This window comes from Lacerta agilis, chromosome 2 (assembly GCF_009819535.1).
Source record: "Lacerta agilis isolate rLacAgi1 chromosome 2, rLacAgi1.pri, whole genome shotgun sequence".
Classification (NCBI taxonomy): domain Eukaryota; kingdom Metazoa; phylum Chordata; class Lepidosauria; order Squamata; family Lacertidae; genus Lacerta; species Lacerta agilis.
Window position 1 is genome coordinate 87,201,525 of NC_046313.1, and position 24,879 is coordinate 87,226,403.

The following is a 24,879-nucleotide window of genomic DNA, read 5'->3' on the forward strand; positions in this document are numbered from 1 at the left end:
GCAATGGCTCACCAAGGGTTAAGAAATAAAATTTCCCCAGCCCAGGGATTTAACCTGGGACTTTCTGCAATGCACAACATATGTGCTGCCATAAGGTTGCATATATATAATAGTATTTGCAAACAGATATAGCTAGGTGATTGGATACATTTTCTGCTTTGTGTCTATGTAAGCAACCCTGATAACATGGCCACCCCAAAAGACAAAAGCTGCTGCAGGTTGCCTTTATTTAATTCAAGACATTCAGCATTAACTCTCAAGCCACAAAAGGAGCTTAGTGTGTATGTTACATATGAACGCTGCATAAAAACACCGAGGAACAGCATTCCCCTTCGGTGCGCTGAATAAAATGCACAACTGTGGCCAGATGTCTTTGATATGCTTGAAGCTTCTTCTGAGACAGTGCCTTCAATATGCCCAATGATAGCTTTTCTTTCTTTTCTTTTTTTAAAAGAACTACTGAAGTGTTTCATCTTCATATTCCACAAATTTATGAAGTAGGGCACTGGAGAAAGTTTCTGGGGAAGGGCTAGATAGATGAAAATGGAACTGTTAACTTGAGCAATTACAAGAGTCAATAAAAATTGGCAAAACTGGGGTTGGGGAGAGAAACACAGAAGGCTGTTGGATCCACCAGCCAATTTATTGTAAGATAGATAGGTCAGCAGCAGCTTGTTGCCATTCTATTTTACTCTGGCAGGGTGGATTACTGTACAGTATCAGTAAGTACCTTCTCCGCCATCTGTCTATGCAGATTGTTTAGCGGGGAAGAAATGCTGACACCTCCCTCATGAGATCCGTGCAGGAAAGATACAGCCCAAGGGCCACACATGACCTTATCCTAACTCCATGGGAGGGGAGCCCAGAGGGAGAGCAGGGCGGCAGGGAGCAAAGCAAAATGGATCAGTGGAGGAAGAGAAGAAGGGAGGGCACCTTCTGGAAGCAGTCAGCTCAGACCTCCCACAAGAACAATCTGTTCTTCCCTTGGAGACCCACTGGGCAGGAAAGGAGTGGAAGACCAAAGTATTAGTAGCAGTAGTAGTAGTAGCAGCAGCAGCAGCAGCAGCAGCAGCAGCAGCAGCAGCAGTATACTGCCATATACCTGCAGGTCTCTGGGTGGTTTACATCATAAAATCACAATATAAAAAGACAAAATACACACAGAGAGAAAACGTGTGCCCCCCCACACACTTTTGCCTCTGGCATCATCCACCAGCAGCATGTGGCCCCTGACTCCTGAAGAAGAAGAAGAAGTTTGGATTTGATATCTCGCTTTATCACTACCCGAAGGAGTCCCAAAGCGGCTTACATTCTCCTTTCCCTTCCTCCCCCACAACAAACACTCTGTGAGGTGAGTGAGGCTGACAGACTTCAGAGAAGTGTGACTAGCCCAAGGTCACCCAGCAGCTGCATGTGGAGGAGCGGGGACGCGGACCCGGTTCCCCAGATTACGAGTCTACCGCTCTTAACCACTACACCACACCGGCTCTCCTGAGGGAATGCGGCCCTTGATAGGAAACTGCTCCCCACTCCATTCCTGAATTAGACACGCCTTTCCCTTTGTATCAAATGCCAGTTTATCTAAGCTTCCTTTGGTGTGTGGCCACATTGCCAGGAGCTATGAAATGCAAGGCTAATTGCCTCAGCCATCCCTCTGAATCATGCATATGACACATCCAAAGTGTGGAGCAAACATATTCGCAAAAAGAAAGGACTGTCTGTGCTGACTAAAGAGATAATAGTGACCAACTGCAATGTGTGTGGGTTGATGGTGGTGCTTTTGGGCTGCCAACAGATTAAATGGGTTTTTGTTGGGTTGGAATGACAGGCAAGCCTGCAACAAGTGAATCTCATCCCCACCCCCCATATACTACACACTATGTCATGGACCTAGAGAACCAGCCCCTTTACCTCTTACGGTCTTTGTGATTATTATAATTATTCACACTAAGGTATGACTAAGGCATGCATTATGGGGGCATGAGAGATCAAGCACCACAGACAAAAGCTTCAGCATCCCTTCGCTGCATCTTAAATGCTCTTCAGTGGAGACAATTCACATGTTTAGCTGAAAGTCCTCAAACAATAAACACCAAGTTATGAAATTCAGTGGTGAAGCCCACCCTTGGCTGGTCCTGGCTAAGGACTGGATACATGTAGAAGGCTTAAGAATATAAAATTTAATATAATATAAATTAAAATTAAATATAATATAAAATTAAAATAATAATTTTAATAATATTTTATATTTAATAATATAAAATAAATATAAAATTAAAAGGTGTCAAGAAAGAAGTCAGGGGAAAAAAATACAATCACAAAACACTTGTCCTCCTTAAAAGCAAAAGCAGTATTTTATCACCAGGCGTGCTTCCCAAAGTTTTGGAGTCTAAACAACAAAGCCTGACATTTCAAATCATCAAGGAACAAGCACAATTTGTAATACACACAACAAGAAATATTGGCAGAGAAGCATATTAAGAAAGCAACTTTTATATTGCCCCCTTCCCAATTTATGGGGATAGCAATCATACCTGATCTACAAGAACAGCTGCTTCTCTGTGAAATGGGCAATTATTATACAAATGCTTTTAACTTAGGCCATCCATTATCAACATGCTTAAAAACATCCCTTTTCCTAATCGTAACTTCTACATTACCTCATTGTTATCTATGAAGCTAACAAAATATCGACTCCTTTAGGCAATCAACAAGCCTTTGTTCTATGAAAACATGTGAATTTAAATTCTACTGACAGCACTATCACACTTTTCAGAAACTGCCCCTGGTTTTACCATCACAAAATATAAATCTGAGCTTGGTGGTCTGATGTTTGGGCATACTGCTTTGTTCTCGAAACACCTGGAGCTAACCAAGGGAACTCAATTGCTACCCCCCACATTCTCTTCCCAAAGGAAAACAGGATGGTGGGAAGTTATTCCTTCATGACTTCATTTGGCTTAGATTTTGTTATACATGGAGAGGGAGCAGCCAAAATACTAACACTCATAGCAAGTAGTGGCATTTTCAGATGCACAGTGTATTTGTGAGACTTTTACTGTGAAGCCTATCCTGATTAGGGCCCCTCCCTTATTAGGTCCTGAAACACTGTTTTTAACAGGTGTGTGGCAGACATAAGTTCAGCAGGTGAAGCTCTTCTCAGCATGGAGATACAATACTGCCAGGTTTCCCAAACTTGGGTCTCCAGCTGTTTTGGGGGCTACAACTCCCATCATTGCTACCTAGTAGGACCAGTGGTCAGGGATGCTGGAAATTGTAGTCCAAAAAAGCAGATGGAGACCCTGTAAAGTGGTAGCTGGGGAAAGCTGCCTGCACCTCTTGTCAACTGGTGATAGCAGATGTTAAAAGTGTGGCCTGCATATGTAAAAATACAGAAGCAGTCACAATCTTGTGTTCAAAGAAAGCCCAGTGATTAAGGAGGGTAAACAGAAGAATAAACACATTTTATTTATTTTTTCTTTTATGTTGTTAAAAACACAAGTGGTGCTTCAGTGAAATTCCTATTTTGCCCCCCTGGGCCTTTTTTTTTGCCAGGGTTTGTCTGCAACAGTGACTTAAATCGCTATTTGATCAGCAGGAATTAGCAGGTCAGACTTTGAATGGCAAAGAGAGCAATGTTGCTGCACAACCTTGATGGCAGAAAGTGAGGAGGAATTAAAGAACCTTTTAATGAGGGTGAAAGAGGAGAGCGCAAAATATGGTCTGAAGCTCAACATCAAAAAAACTAAGATCGTGACCACTGGTCCCATCACCTCCTGGCAAATAGAAGGCGAAGGAATGGAGGCAGTGAGAGATTTTACTTTCTTGGGCTCCATGATCACTGCAGATGGTGAAAGCAGTCACGAAATTAGAAGACGCCTGCTTCTTGGGAGAAAAGCAATGACAAACCTAGAAAGCATCTTAAAAAGCAGAGACATCACCTTGCCAACAAACTCTGGCTCTCTGGTTGTTGTTGGACTACAACTCCCACCATCCCTGATCATCAACCCTGCTGGCCGGGGCTGATGAAAGCTAGAGGGCCACAGCTTTCCCATTCCTAGTGCAAAAAAGAGCTATTTGAGTTAATGTAATGTAAGTCAGCTTTTGTGAGATATACACACACACTACAACAGGCTTCTAAGAGGTAACACAGACATCAAAATATAAGCATCCACAAATAATTAAAATGCACAATCAAACAATCCCATTAAAGCAACACAGCAATTAAAACGGGAAGACTCGGGTTGAGAGATTAAGGAAACGCCTGTGTAAAAAGATGCCTCTTTAAAAGCTGGCAGAATACCAATACAGGTGGGGCCTCTGTTATTTCAGCAGGGCCCACATTTGATACGCCCACCTCCATAGTGTAAAAAAAAACCCAATAAATCCTAGGCATTTACAGAGATTAGTTCAAAGGCTGGCAATCTCAGAAGAACCACTTGCCTAGCCATTCCACTTCCTGATCCTCTTTCTCGATTTTCTTGTGCTTACCTGCTATGATTTAACTCCTGCAGGCCAAGCCTTGATTTTCTACCTTTTGCAAGGCACTGGCACCTCCTCCAAGTAGGACTGGCCACATGTACATTCATCAGGTAAATTTAGAATCCTTGAAAAAGAAGGCAGAACTGTTTATTATTATTATTATTATTATTATTATTATTATTATTATTATTTTAAAATCAGGTGACAAGTTACACCTGCTGAATTTTCCTTGCTCCACAACTGTATTAAAAGGTTCAGGAGCACCTTTTAAACCTGGCAGCTCTACTTCCTATGATTCAGGAAAGGGGGTGGAGGTGGTTTTTGGAAATCAGATTCCTTTCAAGCTGTTTTCTTTTCCTTCCCTGAGCTCAGTCCATTATGCAAGTGTGTACCTCTAAAACAAAACACAGTGAGTTGGCTTCAATCATGGACTTGCCTTTGAATTTATGTACATTTCTGTTCACACACACACACACACACACACACACAATGTTCTAGGACCTCTTCAGGCCACCAAAAAAATGTTTGTTTTCCATCAGCAACCCAGCATCAAAGCAGAAAATGGGACATTCATAAATGGATGTTGAATCTGAGCCTGACAACCCTCTAACAAAGCAACGTGACTCATGATGAATAGGAATGGGGTGGTAGGTATGATTTCTTAGACAAAATGTTCATTTTGTCAAATGGGTAGATAGATAATGCATGATTATCAAGACATTTATGTAATAGCTGCCTTGCTGCGGGCATTCATGCACTTCTAATATGCTGGCTTTTTTCTTTGTTTTTTGTTTCAGTTCCTCCACCATCTCTTGCTGCTGCAGAAAAGTTAATAGCTATAAGCTCATGAATCTGTTCTCTAAGTACAGGTAGAACATCTGGGCAACTCGTAGAATCCATTTGTTATGGAAAGTATATATACCGTATTTTCCGGCGTATAAGACAACTGGGCGTATAAGGCGACCCCCAACTTTTCCCGTTAAAATATAGAGTTTGAGATATACTCGACCGCAGATTCTCCACCCGGCGTATAAGACGACCCCCGACTTTTGAGAAGATTTTCCTGGATTAAAAAGTAGTCTTATACGCCGTATATATTTTTAAAGAAAGAGTTACTTTTATTTATTTATTTTTAAAAATCCAATTTCCCCCACTTTTCAACAAAAACGTTTGCCAGAGTATTTTACAGTGATCAACAATAATATGATCTCTGCCCTCAGGCCTACAATCTAAAAGACATGGCACAAAAGGATAAGGGATTGGTAGGGAGAAGGAAAAAAACGTAAATTTGGGAATCTAACTCCCAAGAGGATAGGCTATCATCTTCCTGGTGTTCTGCTGCCAATTGAAAATATTCCTTTTTTAAATACAGTACACTTTACCATCTTTTGCTGCTAAGTGTGCTGATTGTGAGTGCTGCTCTTTCTGTTCTTTTCCTGTGGTTTTTAGTTTGATTGTTTGTTTTTTACTTGTTGATTCACTGTTCTTCTTATGTTTGCTTTCATATTTGTAAGCTGCATTGATAAATTCCTTTAGGGAGTGGGAAAGAAGGGTATGCTCTAAATAAAAGGTTATCAGTTACGAAGTAAGCTCTCTGCAGCTGCTCCTTCTCTAGTCGATGGACCAGGCCAGGGTGCTTCCCCGCTTCCCATGATGCTTTTCTCCGGAGACAAAACAGTAGCCTCTTAGCTGAACGTTCTGCAGGAATTTCCCCCCCTGTGAAACTGCTAAAAGCTGAACGCTATCAGAACGCACTGTGGTGCTAGTTCACCTCCAGATCACCCTTTGCCTTACAGTGTCAAGAAATTTACCTCCTAGACTTCTAAAACATGAAATACGGTTCTGAAAAGCAATGGTGAAGTTGCAGGTGGGTCCAGACAGTTGAAACTAAATCTACTAATATATGAGACACGCTGGCTGAAATCCAGTGGTCTCTAAAGCACCAAGCAAGGAGAGGGCTGAAAGGGGATCTTGAGGGAATGTTCTCTATGGCAGTGTTTCCCAACCTGCTTCTGACCTTGTTTCCTTCCTGTGCACCCCCCCCCCCCCCGCAGGCATGGACAAGGGAGCAGCTGCCCCCCAATAAGTAAAAATTCAATACAATTCTGAGGTTCTGCCCTCCCTAACAAAAGCCTGCCCCCTAACAAAAATCCTGGCTATGCCCATGCCCCGCTATCCTACCAGTAGTAAGGTAGGTATTTACCGTATTTTTCCATGTATAACACGCCATCATGTATAACACGACTCCTGTTTTTTGGGACTCCAAATAAAGAAATCCCCCATATGCACTATCTGTGGATAAGATGACCCCCCAATTTTAAACTTGAAAAAATAGGGGGGAATATAGTCTTATACACAGAAAAATACGGTAAATCACTTTGTGATCGGCCAAGCAGATAGCCAACCAAGCAGGATTTTTTAATTTTTTTAAAATTGATCCCCCCCTTCACTTCTCACTTTTCTATGTGGCCCCCTAGCCTTGTGTTGTGCCCCCCATTTATGTAATTTTCACCTGCGGCCCCCTTGGAATATCCTGGGACCCTTTAATAATAATAATAATAATAATAATAATAATAATAATAATAATAATAATAATTTATTTGTACCCCACCGATCTGGGTGGGTTTCCCCAGCCACTCTGGGTGGCTTCCAACAAATATTAAAATAGATTAAAATGTCACAGATTAAAAACTTCCCTAAACAGGGCTGCCTTCAGGTATTTTCTAAATGTCAGGTAGTTGTTTATCTCTTTGACCTCTGATGGGAGGGCGTTCCACAGGGGGCCATATGGCCCCTAGATTGGGAACACTGCTCTACAGGAGCTTTGTAGACTAGCAGCCTATTGGGGTCCCAGAGCAGGTGCTCTTCTTAGCATCCTTCATTGGGTTAGCACACTACTAGAGTTCATAATATGGAGAGATTTTTTTGAACCATATAAGAGCCCCTGGGGCACTGGTAGCCAAAAAGTTCTTTTGACCTAAGTCAGGAACTATTTTGTGTATATCACTACCCAGTCTTCATTTACTCCAGGGGTCAGCAAACTTTTTCAGCTGGGGGCCAGTCCACTGTCCCTCAGACCTTGTGGGGGGCCAGACTATATTTTGAAAAAAAGATATGAATGAATTCCTATGCCCCACAAATAACCCAGAGATGCATTTGAAATAAAAGCACACATTCTACTCATGTAAAAAACACCAGGCAGGCCCCAGAAATAACCCAGAGATGCATTTTAAATAAAAGGACACATTCTAATCATGTAAAAACACGCTGATTCCCGGACTGTCCGCGGGCCACATTTAGAAGGCAATTGATCCACATCCGGCCCCTGGGCCTTAGTTTGGGGACCCCTGATTTACTCTATTATAAAGTGTTTCTGGATATCACAATCAATTTGGAAAAGAATGGCTTATTAATCTTGTGTGCTGGATATTAAAAGCAGTGATTTAACTGCAGGCGTCGGATGGGAAAAAAATTGTGAGAACGAAGTGGAAATGAATTTTACCTTGCCATTTATCAATATAATTCAATTCATTTCACCCTAACTAGCAGGCTGGTGTCACACGTAGACTGTATCCTACTGGGTGCAAGGTTATGCTTCAAAGTTGTGGTGCCCATGCAGGGAACATGGAACACTTCTGTTATGCTCATCAGAGGTGTCTCATCACTAACACTGTAGAAGACAGAATCGGGATTCAAAATGACCTTAACAGATTGGAGAACTGGGCCCAAACTAACAAAATGAGTTTCAGTGTAGGAACCAGCTGCACAAAGAGCAGCTTGCCAGTAGTACATGTGAAAAGGATTTAGGGGTCTTAGTGGACCACAGGCTTAGCATGAGTCAACAGTGTGATGCAGCAGCAAAAAAAGCTAATGCTATTCTAGGCTGCATCAACAGAAGTCTAGTGTCCTGATCAAGGGAAGTAGTAGTACCACTCTGTTCTGCCTTGGTCAGACCACCCTTGGAATACTGTGTCCAATCCTGGGGACCACAGTTTAAGAAGGATGTTAACAAGCTGGAACGTGTGCAGACGATGGCGACCAAGATGCTCACGGGTCTGGAAACCAAGCCTTATGAGGAACAGTTGAGGAAGTTGGGTGTGTTTAGCCTGGAAAGGAGGAGACTGAGAGGAGATATGATAGCCAGCATCCAATATCTCAAGGGCTGTCACATGGAAGTTGGAGAAAGCTTGTTTTCTCCTGCTCCAGAGGGTAGTAGGACCAAAACCAATGGATTCAAGTTAACAGAAAGGAGATTCCGACTTAACATCAGGAAGAACTTTCTAACAGTAAGATCTGTGACAGTGGAAAGGTTTCCCTCAGGAGTTTGTGGACTCTCCTTTTTGGAGGTTTTTAAGCAGAGGTTGAATGGCCATCTGTCTTGAATGCTTTAGTTGAGATTCCTGCATTGCAGGGGGTTGGACTAGATGACTTTAGGGATCCCTTCCAACTCTATGATTCCTGTGAATGGACAGACACTGGCTACAGTGGTCAAGAATGTCCATCTAAGGGTCAGTTTGCACACCTGCACTGCAGTGTGTTCTGCTGCTGTCACAGAAATCAGAGTGGGAATAAATTCATTCCATGCCACTTTGTACAATGTACTTTCCCATGGAACTGGTGTGCATGAGAATGGTCAGATAGAGAATGTTTAATTTTTGTGTGCCAGGCTGTTGCTAATGAGACAGGAGCAGAAAAGCCGGCAGAAAGCAGGCAACTGTCCCATCAAGAGTCGTTGGATAGAGGCTCTTTTCCTTTGTGACCTGACCCCAAGCGAGCTCCACATCTACTGAGTCACATCACTGCTGCAAGGAAGCTCATGACATATGTTCACATTGAGTCATCGCCCTTCTCTCTCTCCTCTTCTCTCCCCAGCCCCTGCCCCATAGGGCATTTACCATCACACAGAGAGAAACATGTGGTAAATTTTTAAACTTGCAAATTGGTAAAAGGAGGGTCATAGTCGAATGGGGAAGCTCAAGTTGTAAATGTAAGTCAAGTTGCAATGTAATATATGTAAGTTACCCAGAGATGGTTTTTATTAGGCATGAACTAAATTGAAGTAGTAGTAGTAGTAATGTAACATTAAATAATAATAATAATAATAATAATAATAATAATAATTTATTGCATGCAGGAGTTCCCAGTTAAATCACAGGAATCTCCAAGTACAACTGAAGAAGTTCCTACCTGAAAACCTGTAAAGCTGCTGTAGACTAACAGTAAATTAGTGTGGACAATACTGAGCTGTAATGCTAAATGAACAAATGGTCTGACTCTGTATGCAGCCCTTTCCCATGTTCCATTTAGAGCAACAGCAAAATTCAAAGCATGCTGATAAAGAAAGACACAGCCCATGTTTTTCACGGGCTTCTCTAAGACTTAATTACATTTTATAGAACTTTTAATGTGCAAAATGTTTTAATCCATATCTCATTATAAAGCATTATCAGTCACAAGAACGCAATGAAGTGGGCAATTATTATCACCATTTTAGTGACTGGACTGAGGATGGATGATTGTGAGTTGTTCAAGATGTTCCACTTGAGGTCTCTGGGCCAGCTGCAAGACTCTTTAGGCTCAAATGTGAATACTGGAGTTCAGAGACTTTGCTGTGGTCGTAATACTGGTAGGCACATTTGCATTTGATTCACTGCTGATGTATTTTGCATTCAAAGTGCAAAAAAGTCTTGCAGGTACAGGCACTGAGTGAGTGGGAATTTGATCCCATATTGGTTGCTGAAATACTACTGAATGGACATGATGAACATGTCCCTAAAAAACTTGCAATTCCAGATTCTTGAAATGACAGAACTCTGCAATGCTAACTCATTACTAAGGTTAGCTGCTGATTGTTTGTTTTGCTGAGGCATGCTGAACAAAATATTTCTTTTTCTTGAAAAAAAGATTTTATCTGCAAAGAGTAAGATGCTTTTCTGGTGGTATTTTCCTCCCCTGCTGTGAACTGGCATGCACACCTTGCCACCACTTTTTTTTTTCCTGCAGAGCTCCTATGCATGATTTATCAGTGATCGTACAGGCAGAAATTCAACAGGTGTATTTTTTGCATAACGAAGGTGCTGTGATGGGAAACACCTGGAGCAATAAAAGTGCAGGAATTCTGCCTCCCCCTCTCCCACAACATGGCAACCCTCCTATGCTATGGTGGAATATGATTTTGGCTGAGGTAATAATGATAAGTACATTCAACATCAGAAAAATTATATGCATTGGGAAATGATAGGAAGTCTATTTTATGTTAGCAAAAAGATAGGGGAAAAGAGATTGTACAAATTTAATTTAGATTTAATTTCTGTAAACATGCATAAGACTATTAGTATATGATTGTTTTCATTTTTGTTTATTTAAGAGTGTGTATGTTATCCATGAATTTCAATTAAATAAATAAAAAAAATAAAAATAAAAAAGAGAACAGGATCAAGATCTCATGACTTTTGATCACTTATTTGGAGTAAATGACAAAGACAATGACTAGACCAGTGATCAGGGTTGATGGGAGCTTTAGTCCAACAACAGCTGGGGCACAACCTCCAAGTGTCCCTATTTTCCAGGGATGTTCCTGATTTAGAGAAGCCATCCCAGTTTCTGATTTGATCCCAGAATGTCCCACTTTTCCTAAAAGGTAAAGGGACCCCTAACCATTAGCTCCGACTCTGGGGTTGCGGCGCTCATCTCACTTTACTGGCCAAGGGAGCCGGCGTACAGCTTCTGGGCCATGTGGCCAGCATGACAAAAACGTTTCTGGCAAACCAGAGCAGCGCACGGAAACGCCGTTTACCTTCCTGCTGGAGCGGTACCTTCTTATCTACTTGCACTTTGACGTGCTTTCGAACTGCTAGGTGGGCAGGAGCTGGGACCGAACAACAGGAGCTCACCCCATCATGGGGATTTGAACCGCCAACCTTCTGATTAGCAAGCCCTAGGCTCTGTGGTTTAACCCACAGCGCCACCCGCTTTTCCTTAGGGTATCCCTATTTTCATTGGAGAAATGTTGGAAGGTAGGGAGTTTTCTGATCCCCCCCCCCAAGCCATCTGAAGGCAATCCTGTAGAGGGAAGGTTTTTTTTAAAAAAAAATGTTTAATGTTTTATTATGTTTTTATATATTTTGGAAGCTTCTCAGAGTGGCTGGGGCAACCCAGTAAAATTATCATTATGGAATGGGACATCCCTATTTTCATCAGAGAAACGTTGGAGGGTACGTCGGGGACCCACGTTTGAGAAAGGGTGGTAGACTTTGGACTCATGTGAAACATTTGCTTGGCTGTGACACAGGAAACTTCAGAAGATAGCAGCAAACAAGGAATGATGTTCCATAAGCAGGAGTTGTAAATGAAGTCTCCTATTGTGGCCGTGAAAGGTCTCAATTAAGGAAAAGAGGGGAAAGTAGGAGATATGATGGAAAACCTAAAAACAAAAGTGAAATTATGGCCCAAAGCAGGGTGTTAGTGGAGAAAAGTATGCTTCTGGGAAGGGAAGGGTGAAATCTTACAGAGCCTGCCCCTGGGCATTCTGGTAAACACTTCCAGCTGAAGGATTCACAGATAAAACTGCCCTAATGTAACTTTGAATTTGCTGCTAGATTCTGTGGGAATCTTGATGGACCATATGGTAACAAAGCCATGTTTTGCAATGTAATAGTAAGCTTAAAACTAATCATCTGAATTCTTTCACGACGACCCTTTTGTTTCTCTTCTGTAACCAATCAATCGTCACAAGCAGATTTGTCTCGGCCACCTCTGCAGCTGAATCTTGGGAAGAAAACCAATTTGTGATTTAAAAAGCCTTTGCAACTCAAAGTCTGATTTCAAACAGAAGCTTTCCGAGGCCTAGTTAGGCTTGCTGAATCAGCACACTGGACACCTGCAAACCTCAAGGGATCTATGAAAATGCCTGTGTTAATTCCTGCTGGTCTGAATGGAATGTGAGAAACCAGCACAATTTATGACACAGCAGCAGCAGCAGCAGCAACAACAACAACAACAACCTGTTACATCAAACCTCCAATACTATTTGGCACCTTTCTTTTTTATAGTCCCCCCTCCACACACACACACACACACACACACACACACACACTTCTGGGCTAGTATGTAGTTGATGTGCTACCTACACAGTACAGGCAACCCCCATTTTAGGCATGACCAATATGTGCGCAATCACACACATGTGCCGAACCCAGAAGTGACCCAGAAACATCATAAAAGACATCACTAAAAGGGTGGGGTGGGGTAGGGGTGGAATGGGACAGAGCAGAGCGGGAGCAGAATGGGGAGGCAATGCTTCCATTTTCTTCCTTTGTGATTTTAAATTGCGATGTCTTATGCTTACAAATGGTAAACGGAACTTAAGAATTCTGCACTCGGTGTCAGTTAGCTGTAGCGCAGTATGAGCAATGATCAGGACTCCCAGTTTCTGCTTGAATATGCCATCATTTCCAAGTGTTATGTAGGGTGGCCATGTTGGACGAGGCTCCAAGACCTTTAATAAGGATGTATGGACAGTGTTCTCGAAGCTACCAACATGAGTCTGACCAAACTGTGGGAGGCAGTGGAGGACAGGAGTGCCTGGCGTGCTCTGGTCCATGGGGTCACGAAGAGTCGGACACGACTGAATGACTGAACAACAACAAAGGGGCATGTTCAATGAGTGTTGATTGCTGTATAGCAGTGCTGCAGCTGTTAGAAAAGCACCCCACACTTATTTATTAAAGTCATCCCTTTTCTTGCGGTCACCCTAGTCTTGAGGAGAGAATTTCACTTATGGAGTTCTACATCTGGGAATCTTTAGTTTCTGGTAGCTTCTGGGCAAATAATACTGAGGACCAGCAATCACATTCCAGGATACATATTTCTTTATTTATAAGTATTTATAAACCACACACACACACACACACACACACACACACACTGTCAAACATTATGAAGCCAAATACAGGGGTCTGCCCCTTGAGATCATCTAACCCCATTATACTGGCTGGCAATATCTCCTTCTCAAAGTAGATGGCTATTGTTTTGTCTCCTGTCTGTTACTTTCAATTCATTTCTCCAACCAGATGTTAGCCACTGAGGGAAGGGGAAACTTGCTTTTCTCATCCAGTCTTTGACAAGAAAGCTGGCTTTACTTTCCTTCTTCCACGGTGTCTGAGGGCAAGAGTTTGTTTACTAAGTCTACCATCTTATACTCACTTGGAGTACATGTGCACAGAACTGTGATATGAGAGGCCATGTGGGCCTCTTATGCTTTTATGACCAAATGAGCATGCTTACAAAAGCCAAATTCTTTTCTATCACTTTCTTCCTGATTGTCCAGGATATTCATACACCTCCAGTGCTCTGATTGTATTATGCTTCTCAAATGGCTTTAATTATATGCTTCATCTCCCTCAATATTATGACAAAATTCATCATATTCCTATCCCCAGGACACTCTCCATTGTCACTCATTGAGATTAATTAGCATATTGCTATAAATAGAAATAACAGCATCTGATATGGTGCGGTTTGTAGGATGGATCAGTGCCTCCAAGTGAAACCAATTTTTAGAGAAGAAAACTCAGAACGTAATGTCTGCAAGTTTATCCTATTAGCATGGTGCCATCTCAAGTGTAATCAATATTACTTTCATAAAAATTAATATAGTACAGAGCCAAGAAAACAAAGAGGATGGAAGCTGGGAAAGGAAAAGTCTCCAGATCACAATCTCCATTCAGTGAGCAAAAACGTAGAGTTAAAGGGAGGGGCCCAAATGAGAAAATGTGCAAGTTCCCTTGTAGCAGCCATAGGTGCGTGGACAAACCATCTACATAACTCTCTGTGGACAAGGTGCCCCACAGCTAGAGAATGGGAAAAGCCCTTTGACAGTTTATACAGTCTTTGGCATTCCCGGGTCTAGTCCAACCAGCCTTTTGGAAAAAGCTTTCTGTTCATTGAGTCCTCATTAACAAGTACTTCTTATCATCCTGAAGACTAGTTTCCAAGGAGGTCCTTGGGGGATAGTTTAATTTTATCAGCTTCTCTTTAATCAATTGTAACATGTAGGGACAATGTGCACAGGCCATGGGGAGGAGAGGTTTATCTTTTCCCTCCCCAGCTGTGATCTAGACAAAAACCCTGCCCCCCTGCAGCTATGGGGCTTGAGGGGGCAGGAATTCCTATGTACACCAACAGCAATTTATAGTCTACCGCCCATAGCCACGAAAGGAGGGGGCAGGGTTTTGTTGGAACTGCCTGCACCCAAACTAGAGAGGGTAGGTGCACACTACACATTCAGCATAGAATAAGCTTGGCCCCACTGAAAGGCCCTGTGCTTGAAATTGCATGTAAGTTTTACCTGTGGTGTTTTACCTGTACTGGCTTATTTACACAGGTAGCACACAGACCTGTTTCCCATGACATGGTATGGCTTAGCAAGACTATGCAAAAATGGAGGCCCCAAGAGAAATGCTTGCAGCTGTTTTGCTGTTCCCCAATCCTTTCTTCTGCCAGGCTAAACAAAGCCAAACTTTGGTTTAGTGGGTCACCTGAAACAGGACTTGTAGTCAAACCCTCTCCTCTCTGAGCTGCAGCGAAGAACAAATAGTATTCAAAAGGACCACAGAGGAGCAAAGCAGCTATCCAGCAGCTCACCCATCCATAGTCGCACTGAGCCATAGTTTGGCTTACCATGTCATGCAGACTAGGCCACATTAAACTTTGCAGGCTGTAAGTCACAAACATATATAATGCCTTTATCTCTTCTATAATGATATTTATTAACATATACATTTCCAGATGTTTTCATTCCACAAAGCCTATCTGATAATGATCCTGTTCTGATGTAATGGAAAACCACAATCTACTGTTACGTGAAAGTTTGTGTGGAGGGAAAGTATGTATGGTGAGTGTGAGTGTACGTGTGTGTAAACTGTATGGGAATTGTATGGCTATCTGAAGAAGTGTGCATGCACACGAAAGCTTATACCGGGGGTCAGCAACCTGCGGCTCCGGAGCCGCATGCGGCTCTCTGACAGGTCTCCCGCGGCTCCGGCATGCCCCCTTTCAATGCCCTTTCAATAATAATTAAATGGTTATCGGCAAAAAAAAAGGGGGCCAAAAAAAACACCATGAATAATCCGCATCAACGTTGAACAGCTGGGCGGTCTTTCTCAGCCCTCTCGGGGTTCCCGAGGACAGACCCAAGATTGATGTCCACCTTGACCACTCCCAGAGAGAGGAAGCGACTTCTTCACACCAATAAGCGTGTGGGGAGGGCTGAGCTTTTACCACCTCGGCGTGCCGATTGGCAGGACAGATCGCCCACCTTGGCGCATAGGCTCGGAGCCGGGGCCTTACCGCCGATGTAGCCACTGAGGATGAAGGCGGGAGGCGGGCACGGGAGAGCGACGCTTCGTCCGGCCAATGAGCCGCCGGGATGCCTGTTCCTGTTTGAGGGGAACGTGCCAATGAGGGTGGCGTTAGGGCGGGGAGAAGAAGGAGCTGGGCTTTGCGAGTTACCGAGAGAGAGGGAGAGAAAAGAGTCGGGATAATAAAGGTGGCGGGAGGTGGCGGAGGCGATTGGAGCGGCCCCTGTTCTGAGCGGCCCCTGTCGGGCGGAATCCTTTTCAAAGTGGCCGCGCAGAGGGCGGAGCAGGCGGGCCAGGCGTCGCCGTGACGGGAGGGTGGTGATGGTCGCCGACAGGATGAAGTAGATCTGCTTTGGGGGGGCGGCGGCGAAAACGTCCGGGCTGCTTCTGAAACCTCCGCCAACCGGTGCTTCGCCAGCGCTCGCTGCGGGCGGTGTACATGCTCAACGACGGCCCCAAGGGCGGCTCGGGGGCCCGGAGCCCCGAGGCCGGCGCGCTGCAGTGCCTGGCGCGATTTCCCCCCCCCCCTCAAACCTGTTTTTTGCTTTTTGGCTTTTTGCCTTGCTCTCCCACTCCCCTCTCTTTTTCTTCCTCCCCTCCTTTTTTAATCCAAGGGGAGAAATCCCATTTTTAAAACAAACAAACAAACGAAAAACAAACAAACCCCCCCACAGCTGCTGCAGCCACTCTATTTGAATTTTTATTATTACCCTTTTCTCCCTCTATCCCCCCTTTTTCTTTTCTCTTCCCCTTTTGTTTTTGTGTTCAAAAAAAGGAAAAAGAAGAAAAAGATTTCCCCCCCCTTTATTTTTATTTTTTAAACTACTACATATTTTTAATAGATATCCTCCCCACCCCACCCCACCCCACCCCCAATTTATATTTTTCCACCCCACTTTTCCATTCCCACCCCCCCTTTTTCTTTCTTTATTAGTTCGCTTGCCAACCTATCTTAGAGGGGGAAGCCCTCTCTCCCACCCACCACACCCCCCAAAAACAACTTTGAGCTGAACCCCAAAAAACGGGGGTAGATCACTGCTGAAAGTAGATCACAGTTTCTTGGGAGTTGGCCACCCCTGGTATAAGACATGTAACTAGAATAAAAATTTAAAAAAACCAAGCAAATAATTGTAATAACTACTGTAATAAAGCACTGCTATAATTATATAGAATTTCCCTAAAATTTTGGTTTCATTCGCCTTTCTGTGCTGAAATGTCACAACCTGAACGACCATGGCTTGCCCCCCCCCCCCGTTTTGATCCTGGGTACACCCCTGAGTCAATGCAAAAAAGTAAGAACTTATTCTTGTTGTTTTTACTAATTATACTTTGCATTGGCTCCTATACGTTATTTATTATTATTGCATTAAGGTAAGAAACAATATATGCAGCGTTATATTTGTTTTAAATGTCGCAATGGTTTTGCGGCTCCCAGTTGTTGTTTTTTCCTTTGGAAATGGGTCCAAGTGGCTCTTTGTGTCTTAAAGGTTGCAGACCCCTGGCTTATACCCAGAACAAACTTGGTTGGTCTCTAAGGGACGCAGATGGTGCTGTTGTCTAAACCACTGAGCCTAGGGCTTGCTGATTGGAGGGTTGGCTGTTCAAATCCCTGCGACAGGGTGAGCTCCCGTTGCTTGGTCCCAGCTCCTGCCAACCTAGCAGTTTGAAAGCACGTAGATAAATAGGTACCGCTTCGGCGGGAAGGTAAACAGTGTTTCCGTGCACTGCTCTGGTTTCACCAGAAGCAGCTTAGTCATGCTGGCCACATGACCCAGAAAAACTGTCTGCGGACAAACCTCAGCTCCCTCGGCCAGTAAAGCGAGAAGAGCGCTGCAACCCCAGAGTCGTTTGCAACTGGACAACTGTCAGGGGTCCTTTACCTTTACCTTTTTTAAGGTGCTACTGGACAATCATTTATTTATTTTTTTCGACTGCGTCACAACAACACAGCTGCCTACCTGAATCTAGAATGCATGGGAATTGTATGTGTAGCATGTGTGTATGTGTACACATACACATTGGCCATGCCCACCACTAGCATTTGGCCCTCAGAGGGGTAGCTGATTGTCAGTGTAGCCCCCAAGCTAGAAAAAAAGTTAACCACACCTGGTTTAAACAAACCGCAGTTCTCTGAAGGAGGACACAATAGGAATTGTGGCATGTTACAAAATTCTCATTCTATGCAAAAACTCATGTAATAACATTTCTCAGAGTTATATTCTGAGAATGTTGCCAACTTGTCTCAACAAACTGTTGTATGTTAACAATTCTTCCACCGCTTCCTGAGATACAAGGTGAGCATTGGCAGATAACCATCCAACAAACTGAACCAACAACAGCAACAGACAACCATGCAAATATACAGTACATTTCTTGCATTATTCCAAAATATTCCTAAAGTGTCCTGGTCACCTAGGGCTCTGGGCTTCTCTACATCTGACAACAAGGCTCTTCTTCAGTAAAATGGGAAATGTATCTCTATGGGCCCCCATAGACATTTGTCCTCCAACATACAACTTTAGCTAACTGTAAGCAGAAATAAAAAATACTCTATATTCTGTTTATGTACATCATAATGAAATTTTCTAATGGAAAATAATAATAATCTGAATGGATCCCAAGCCTGCAAGCAACATACTACTACAAAAATGCATCAGGGGGGGGGGGTATTCAAAGCCTTCATGTAAATAAATAGCCATCTTTCCCAAGTGGCAATGAATCCTGCAGCATCAGTTCCCCTGGGAAATATATTAGTTCCCTCTTAATTATACCAATGTCCCATGTATAAATGTGTGATTCTTTTGTGTATATAGTAGGCCTATAATCTAAAATGATGGGGGAGGCTGTTTGGTTTTGCACTTTTTAAAATCACTATCTGAGAAATACGAATATTTTTGAAGAGCGAGATCTTAACAGATTTACGAGGAGACACAGATTGTTTGTGGAGCACAGAAAGAAATATATAATTTGCTTGATTCTGAAAGAATGCTGTGTTTAGCCCTAGTGCAGTGGAGAATAAACTCCAGACACTTTTGTCTTTTAGCACTCTCCACCCATACTTACCCTCATCACCAACATTTTTATAGCAAAGCTCTGTAAGTCAGGCCAGTATCATAACCCCTGCATTGCAGATGGGGGAACTGGGATAGAGTAGTTTGCCTAAAGACTCAGCTAAGTTCATGGCGGAGGAGGAGACTTGAACTGGGTGGCACATGATGAAGCCACCCCTCTATAGTGTCTTTGGCTAAAAATATACACACCAAAGTGCATTTGAAACATATGGTGGTAATGGGCACATATGCTGAAGGCCCAGGAAGAAGCGTGGTAACCATGGCATTTTCGTCTACTACCCTAACCTGTTGCACATCCAGAGCAACACAGTACTCTAATAGTAGTGCTACATTTCTTCTCTTGTCTGCAGTCAATTTCCAGAGACCTTTTCAAAGAGGCAGCTGTGTTGGGGATGAAGAATGTGACTCTCGAGCAGTACATGAAGAGGAATGAGGGGATAGGAACCTCAAGTTGTAGTAATGCACACCTGTAAAATATTCGTATCCAGAACAGCAGTTTCTGGCAGGGTGATGACATAACGAGATCTGGGGATGCCGAAGACGTGTGTGTGTCTTAATTTATTGTGCCAAGACAAGTTTTACTCTTGCCTTCCTGACATGAAATGTAAGATCAACAATACTGGAAACACAGCAGACATTCCATGATTGCATAGATGAAACAGAAGACGGAAGGGAGGAACTGCTGTGGGGAGGAAATGTCTCCAAAAAAGTATGCCTGGACACTGAGATCCGGCACTGAGGGCCTTCTGACAGTTCCCTCACTGTGAGAAGTGAAGCTACAGGGAGAATAGGCAGAGGGCCTTCTCAGTAGTGGCACCCACCACGTGGAACAAATCAGATATCAAGGAGATGTGGAACTACCGGTATATAACCTTTAGAAGACATCTGAAGGAGTTTGTCGCCCCCAACCCCATTATTGAATGCCTATGATTAACATATATTTCTGTTGCGGATCTTAAAATGTGGGACACAACTCACCCACCTAGAAAAATATTTTGCCCTTTCTGTGCCCGTGCCCCTCCTATTTTTTCCCCTAGTGCTACCACTGTTCCAACTGCCTTCAAAAATGTTTCATTAGGTTTCAAATGAAAAATTTATGCCTATTACAAAAAAATGAAATAATAATATATTTTTTTAAAAAACCACATATTATAGGACAACTAGATGGTAAATGAAAAGCCAGAAGACCCACCCTGTCACAAGAAGGACCCTGGTGTGGCTGCTGGTGGCTTTGTCACCCTCCATGAGTGATGATAATTGGGAAGCAGCAGCTGAGCTTCCCAAGTTGGCAGTTTCACTGGGGAGGTGTAACGCTCCGCACTGAACAAGCAAGTTCTTCCTGGAGAGATGCCTGCAAAGCTCAGATGCCAGAAGCAACGGGAAATCCGGCTGAGCGCTCCCATCCTCCACCTCCTGGCTTGGGGAAAACGGAAGAGAGAAGGAAGACCCAGGAATCGGACATCCTTGGGCAGTGGCGGCAGCACCTGCACCTCCCTTCTTCCCACCTGCTGCAGAGCCACGGCCCCCAGAGGTAAGAGCGGACCACCACCAGATTTCTCCCTCCTCTCACCGCCCCCAGGCTAGGCGAAAGCAGAGCAGCCGGAGCAGCGCTATCGCCGCCTCATGAAACGCAGTCAGGAAAGGCAGCCCCGCTGGGGGAACGAGAAATGGGGAATCCGCGCTGGACCAACGGTACCAAAAGAGGACAAGTAGCGGATCCCAACTTCACGCTGCGAGCCACAAGTTGAGGCGTCGCTCCGCTCCGGGCAACCCAGCCCAGCCTGTACTTCCCCCCTCGCTCTCAGCAGCAAAAGCCGCCAGCTCCCTCTCTGCGCTCCGCCTTCCAAGGAACACTTGCCATTTGCCAATTAGACGCGTAATTACAGGGTGTTGCGAGGGCGGACGGCGGAGAAGTGCCCCCACTCTGTGTCCCGGGGAGCTCTTTTTCTCCCCCTCCCTATAACACGCAAGTGCTTCTTATGTCCAAGATAGAATCATCTGGAGTTTCAATTTACAAATCAGCTATTGCAAACACACACACACACACACACACACACACACACACACACACTTTCCAACGTAGAAGTATCCGAATTGCAAAAACGCCTTTGCTGTCAGTTAATTTACTCTCTCTCTCTCTCTCTCTCTCTCTCTCTCTCTCTCTCTCTCTCTCTCTCTCTCACACACACCCACACCCACACACACACTTGTGAGAAGGCCATTGACTGCTAGAGTCAGGATTGTGCTCTTTCTCCCACCTTTCCCAGGGAGATTGTAGGCAGCTGGGAAACAGGGGGTGGTTTGGGTGGGGTTTTTTTTGGTTTTTTTTAGTGGGATGGGCTTTAACTTGGAAGCGCAACTTGGGCTAGAAAGAGGACGCGCGTGCTGTCAGCGCAACTGCTGGACACCGACCCGTCGAAACCACAGCTGGATATCCGAAGGGGCAAGGGGAGCTTCAGTTTATAGGAGCGAGCCAAGAGAAATGCATGACAAATAAAACCAGCGCACATGGGGGCAAAGCACTGCAGCAACACAGGCGCGCGCGCGCACCGCAAACCACCGCCAGCACCAATCTTTTAATCCGGTTTTCTCCGCCATCTCTCACAACTCGAGGGAGGAATGAAAGGCATTCGCAGTTGAGGAAAGTAGGGGGATATCTCCCTGCAGGAACACTCACTCATGCACACGCTGATTCAGATGCTGAAATGGACTGGCCAGCCAGATAAACTGACCTGTTGTCTAGGCTGATGGAAACGGTTGGAATGAAGGAGCTGGGTTCCATACAAGATCCCTTTCCAAATCGATCTTATCTATTCATCGGCTCCAACTCTGCTTTGTATTCTACCCTCCCGGGTAGGCAAAGATTATGCCCAAATTGAAATTGTCCTAACACACCCAACAAAACGAGGGGGGGGGGAGAGAGAGAGTCACAGATACACATACTCTTGGAAAGGACAGGAATTTAAACCAGAACAGAAATCAATGAAGAAGACGACCGAACTGAATACGGATTTCAGTGCCGCCACCACGCGGGCCCCCTGTTTTTCCTCCTATTAACCAGCAAGGTTATTTCCTCCAGCCCCAAAGCCGAAAAGTGGCGGCTTGGTTCCCCACGGTTTCGTGGAAGCTGCCCCCTCCTCACCCAACAGATCGCCTCTTCCTATCACTGAACCGAGAGCTTGGCGGGGAACCGCTTGCCTTTAGCCAAGCCGTATTTCACTCTAATGCAAACCCATTGAAATCATCGCCTTGCGTCTCCCCCCTCCGTCGTCTTGATTCACTGATTGATTCTTGAAAATGGGATCATAAATCCAGAGAGTGTCAGGAGAAAAATCCCGAGGATACGTGCTGCAAGGGAGGGCGCCTCTGATTTCCAAGGAGGGAAGAGGCGGCTGGGAAAAGAGAGATGAGAGCGCTGGGAAAGGGAAAGAGCAGAGCAGCAAACTCCCCGGGGGATGGGAGCGTGTGAACTGCCTGCAGGAGGGAAGTGGTATGGGGAGGATTATCTAACGCTGGGCATCCTGGTCCTAAGGAAGACCTCGAGTCTAGTGATCCTACAGCACAATGCCAAGTTGGTTGGTTGGTTTCCGTTGCTGGGACTGCTCTCTCCCATGCCCGCGGCTGGCGCTCTCCTTCAGCACCACTCCCTGCCAGCTCTGGCCATTTCTGGCGCCAACAACCTGATGCTGGAGCCGCCGCGGAGCGCCCTACCTGGAAGAGCCTCAAGATGTTGGCCACCATGATGGAGACAGAGCTGCCCGACGCCCCGATGACGCCCACCACTTTCTCCGGCTTGACGAAGACCGGCGGCTCCCCGTTGGTGCATCTCACGTCGGAGGTGTCCTTCTGGATGAGCGCTTGCACGAAGGTGAGCGACTGCTCCAGCGCGTACGTATCCCTGGAGCAGGTGTCCAAGATCCTCGCGCCCAGGGTGACGTTGGGCAAGAGCTCGGGGTCGCTGTTGATCTGGTCCAGGGCGTAGAGCATGGCCTCCAGGCGGTGGATGCCGTTCTCCTTCTTGATGTCCCCGCAAGGCACGCCGGTGGGGCCCTTGGCGTGGACGGGGAAGAGGCCGCCCAGGGTGATGTCGCCCTCCAGGCGGATGGAGTGCGGGGCGTACATCTCCTGGCCGTGCGCCACCGCCGACAACAGGAACTCCAGCAGGCACCAGGGCAACTTCATCAAAGTCAGCAGCTGCCACAGCCTCCCTGGCTGGAGCATGGTGGGCACCCAGGCTACCACGAGCAGGAAGGAGGGTTCGCCGCTGTTCCAGCAGCAGTCAGCCAGCCAGCTAGCCGGGGGTCTGGGCGCCTCTTGCCGCGAGCTAGCGAGGATTCCCCCGAGGGGCGGGCCGGGGCGGGTCTGGCAGGGCGGGGAGGTCCAGCTCCGGGCTGCTGCCGTAGGCGCGCTGTTTCCCTGCCGCGCTCGCTTGCCTGCCTGGGCTCGCTACTGGGCGAAGGGGAGGCTGCGCTGCCGCTTTAAATGCTCGGTCGGCTCCTCTCCGCCTCCCGCTCGCTCTGCCCACCTCCTTCTCCTCCTCCTGCTCCCCAGCTTTGCCTGCCTGCCTGCTCTCCCTGCGCGTCATTACGCAGAGATGCAGGCGGAGGGAATCGTCGGCGAGGCGAGGCGGAGAGGCCGCGGGGAAGAAGGGATGGCGAGCCTCTCGCAGACAAGGAGCATCCTCGGTTCGGCGGAGGCAGTCGACGTCTCCTGCCTGCCTTGAGTCTCTCTCCTTCGGGTCCTTTCTGTTGCTTATGCCGAGAGCCTTTTCGCAGCTCTCCCTCAGTTCGTTCTCCATTCTCTTGTGGATGCGTCCTGTGCTGGAGGATCTCAATTGCTCTGGGACGAGGAGGCTCCTCTGTACAGTGGCTTGTAGAAAAACGCTCGCAAGTCGCTGGAGACTGATTCCAAAGCACAAACTCTTTCAAATCGTAAGCTCTCTGGGGTAGAGATCCCAGTTCTTCGATGTAACCATTTCCTTGCTTGAAATTTAGGTGTGCGGTGTGCTACATGTACAAAGGGGTGCATATACATATGTGAAGAGGCAACTATCTGAACGTATCTTGTATATTTTAAATAGTTTCATTAATTTAACTGTTGCATGACCTAGCGGTCTTCTGAACCCTAGATTGTAGGGTGAGTTCTGACTGATTCCTTTTTGATTACAGAAATAGTTCTATCCTATTTGATTAAAACTCTTCAAATACAAGACTAGAATGTAAATAGTGACAGTAATAATGTTCCAGCAAGTTTGGGTACATGGCAGGTAAATGCAAGGATTGTAAATAATAATAATAATAATAATAATAATAATAATAATAATAATAATAAATCACAGGAATTACAACAATGTGGAGATGTTTCATGAATCCCAACCTTAAGAACAGCATCCTTTGAAAGGAGCTCAGGTATTTTATTTTTCACTTTTTTCGCTCAGAGAAAAGAAAAAGGTAGGTTGGCTGGGCTAGAAATGGGTAGCTTGTTTCCAGTGCAGTGCAGAGGAAAAACAGATTTCAGGTAACCTGGACCAGAGTTGTTTAGGGCTTTATATATAAATATGTAGGCAATTAAAAGCTGGTTTGGTGGTGGCTGGGCTGCCAGTGCAGATCCCAGAGCATATGTGCTCTATAAGGAGCACTGCTCACTGCTCTGGCTGAGGCATTTTGCACCTGCTGTAGCCCCTGGATCCTAGCTTCAAGGAAATCCCCATGTAGTGCAAAACAACAAGAGTCTAAACTCGACAAAGTGTTGCAGTGGCCAAATTGTCACTGTTTGGAAAGATGTGCAGTTGGTGCAGCAATCGTAGTTGGAGATAGGTGCTATTTGTGACCAAGGCCAGCTGGAGCTCAATGGACAAATAATGGTTCAAAGAGCACTGCATACCTGCTCTTCCAGAGGGAGTGCAACTCAGTCTAGAACAAGCAAATTTTCCAGTTCTCAAATCTGCGAACCACTCACCCACAGTG

At 45.2% G+C, this 24,879-nt stretch overlaps 1 protein-coding gene across 3 annotated transcripts in view; it reads right to left on the reverse strand.

Annotated features, from left to right (window-relative positions):
* The window catches only part of GRM7 (glutamate metabotropic receptor 7), a 391,610-nt gene extending 368,414 nt beyond the window's left edge, over window positions 1-23,196 (reverse strand). For all 3 annotated transcript variants that reach the window (XM_033141172.1, XM_033141171.1, XM_033141169.1), the window contains exon 1: window positions 22,625-23,196. In XM_033141172.1, coding sequence (XP_032997063.1) covers window positions 22,625-23,134 — 510 coding nt within the window. In that variant the 5' untranslated portion in view covers window positions 23,135-23,196. The remainder of the gene's footprint in view (window positions 1-22,624) is intronic.
* Between the last annotated feature and the right edge of the window lie 1,683 nt (window positions 23,197-24,879).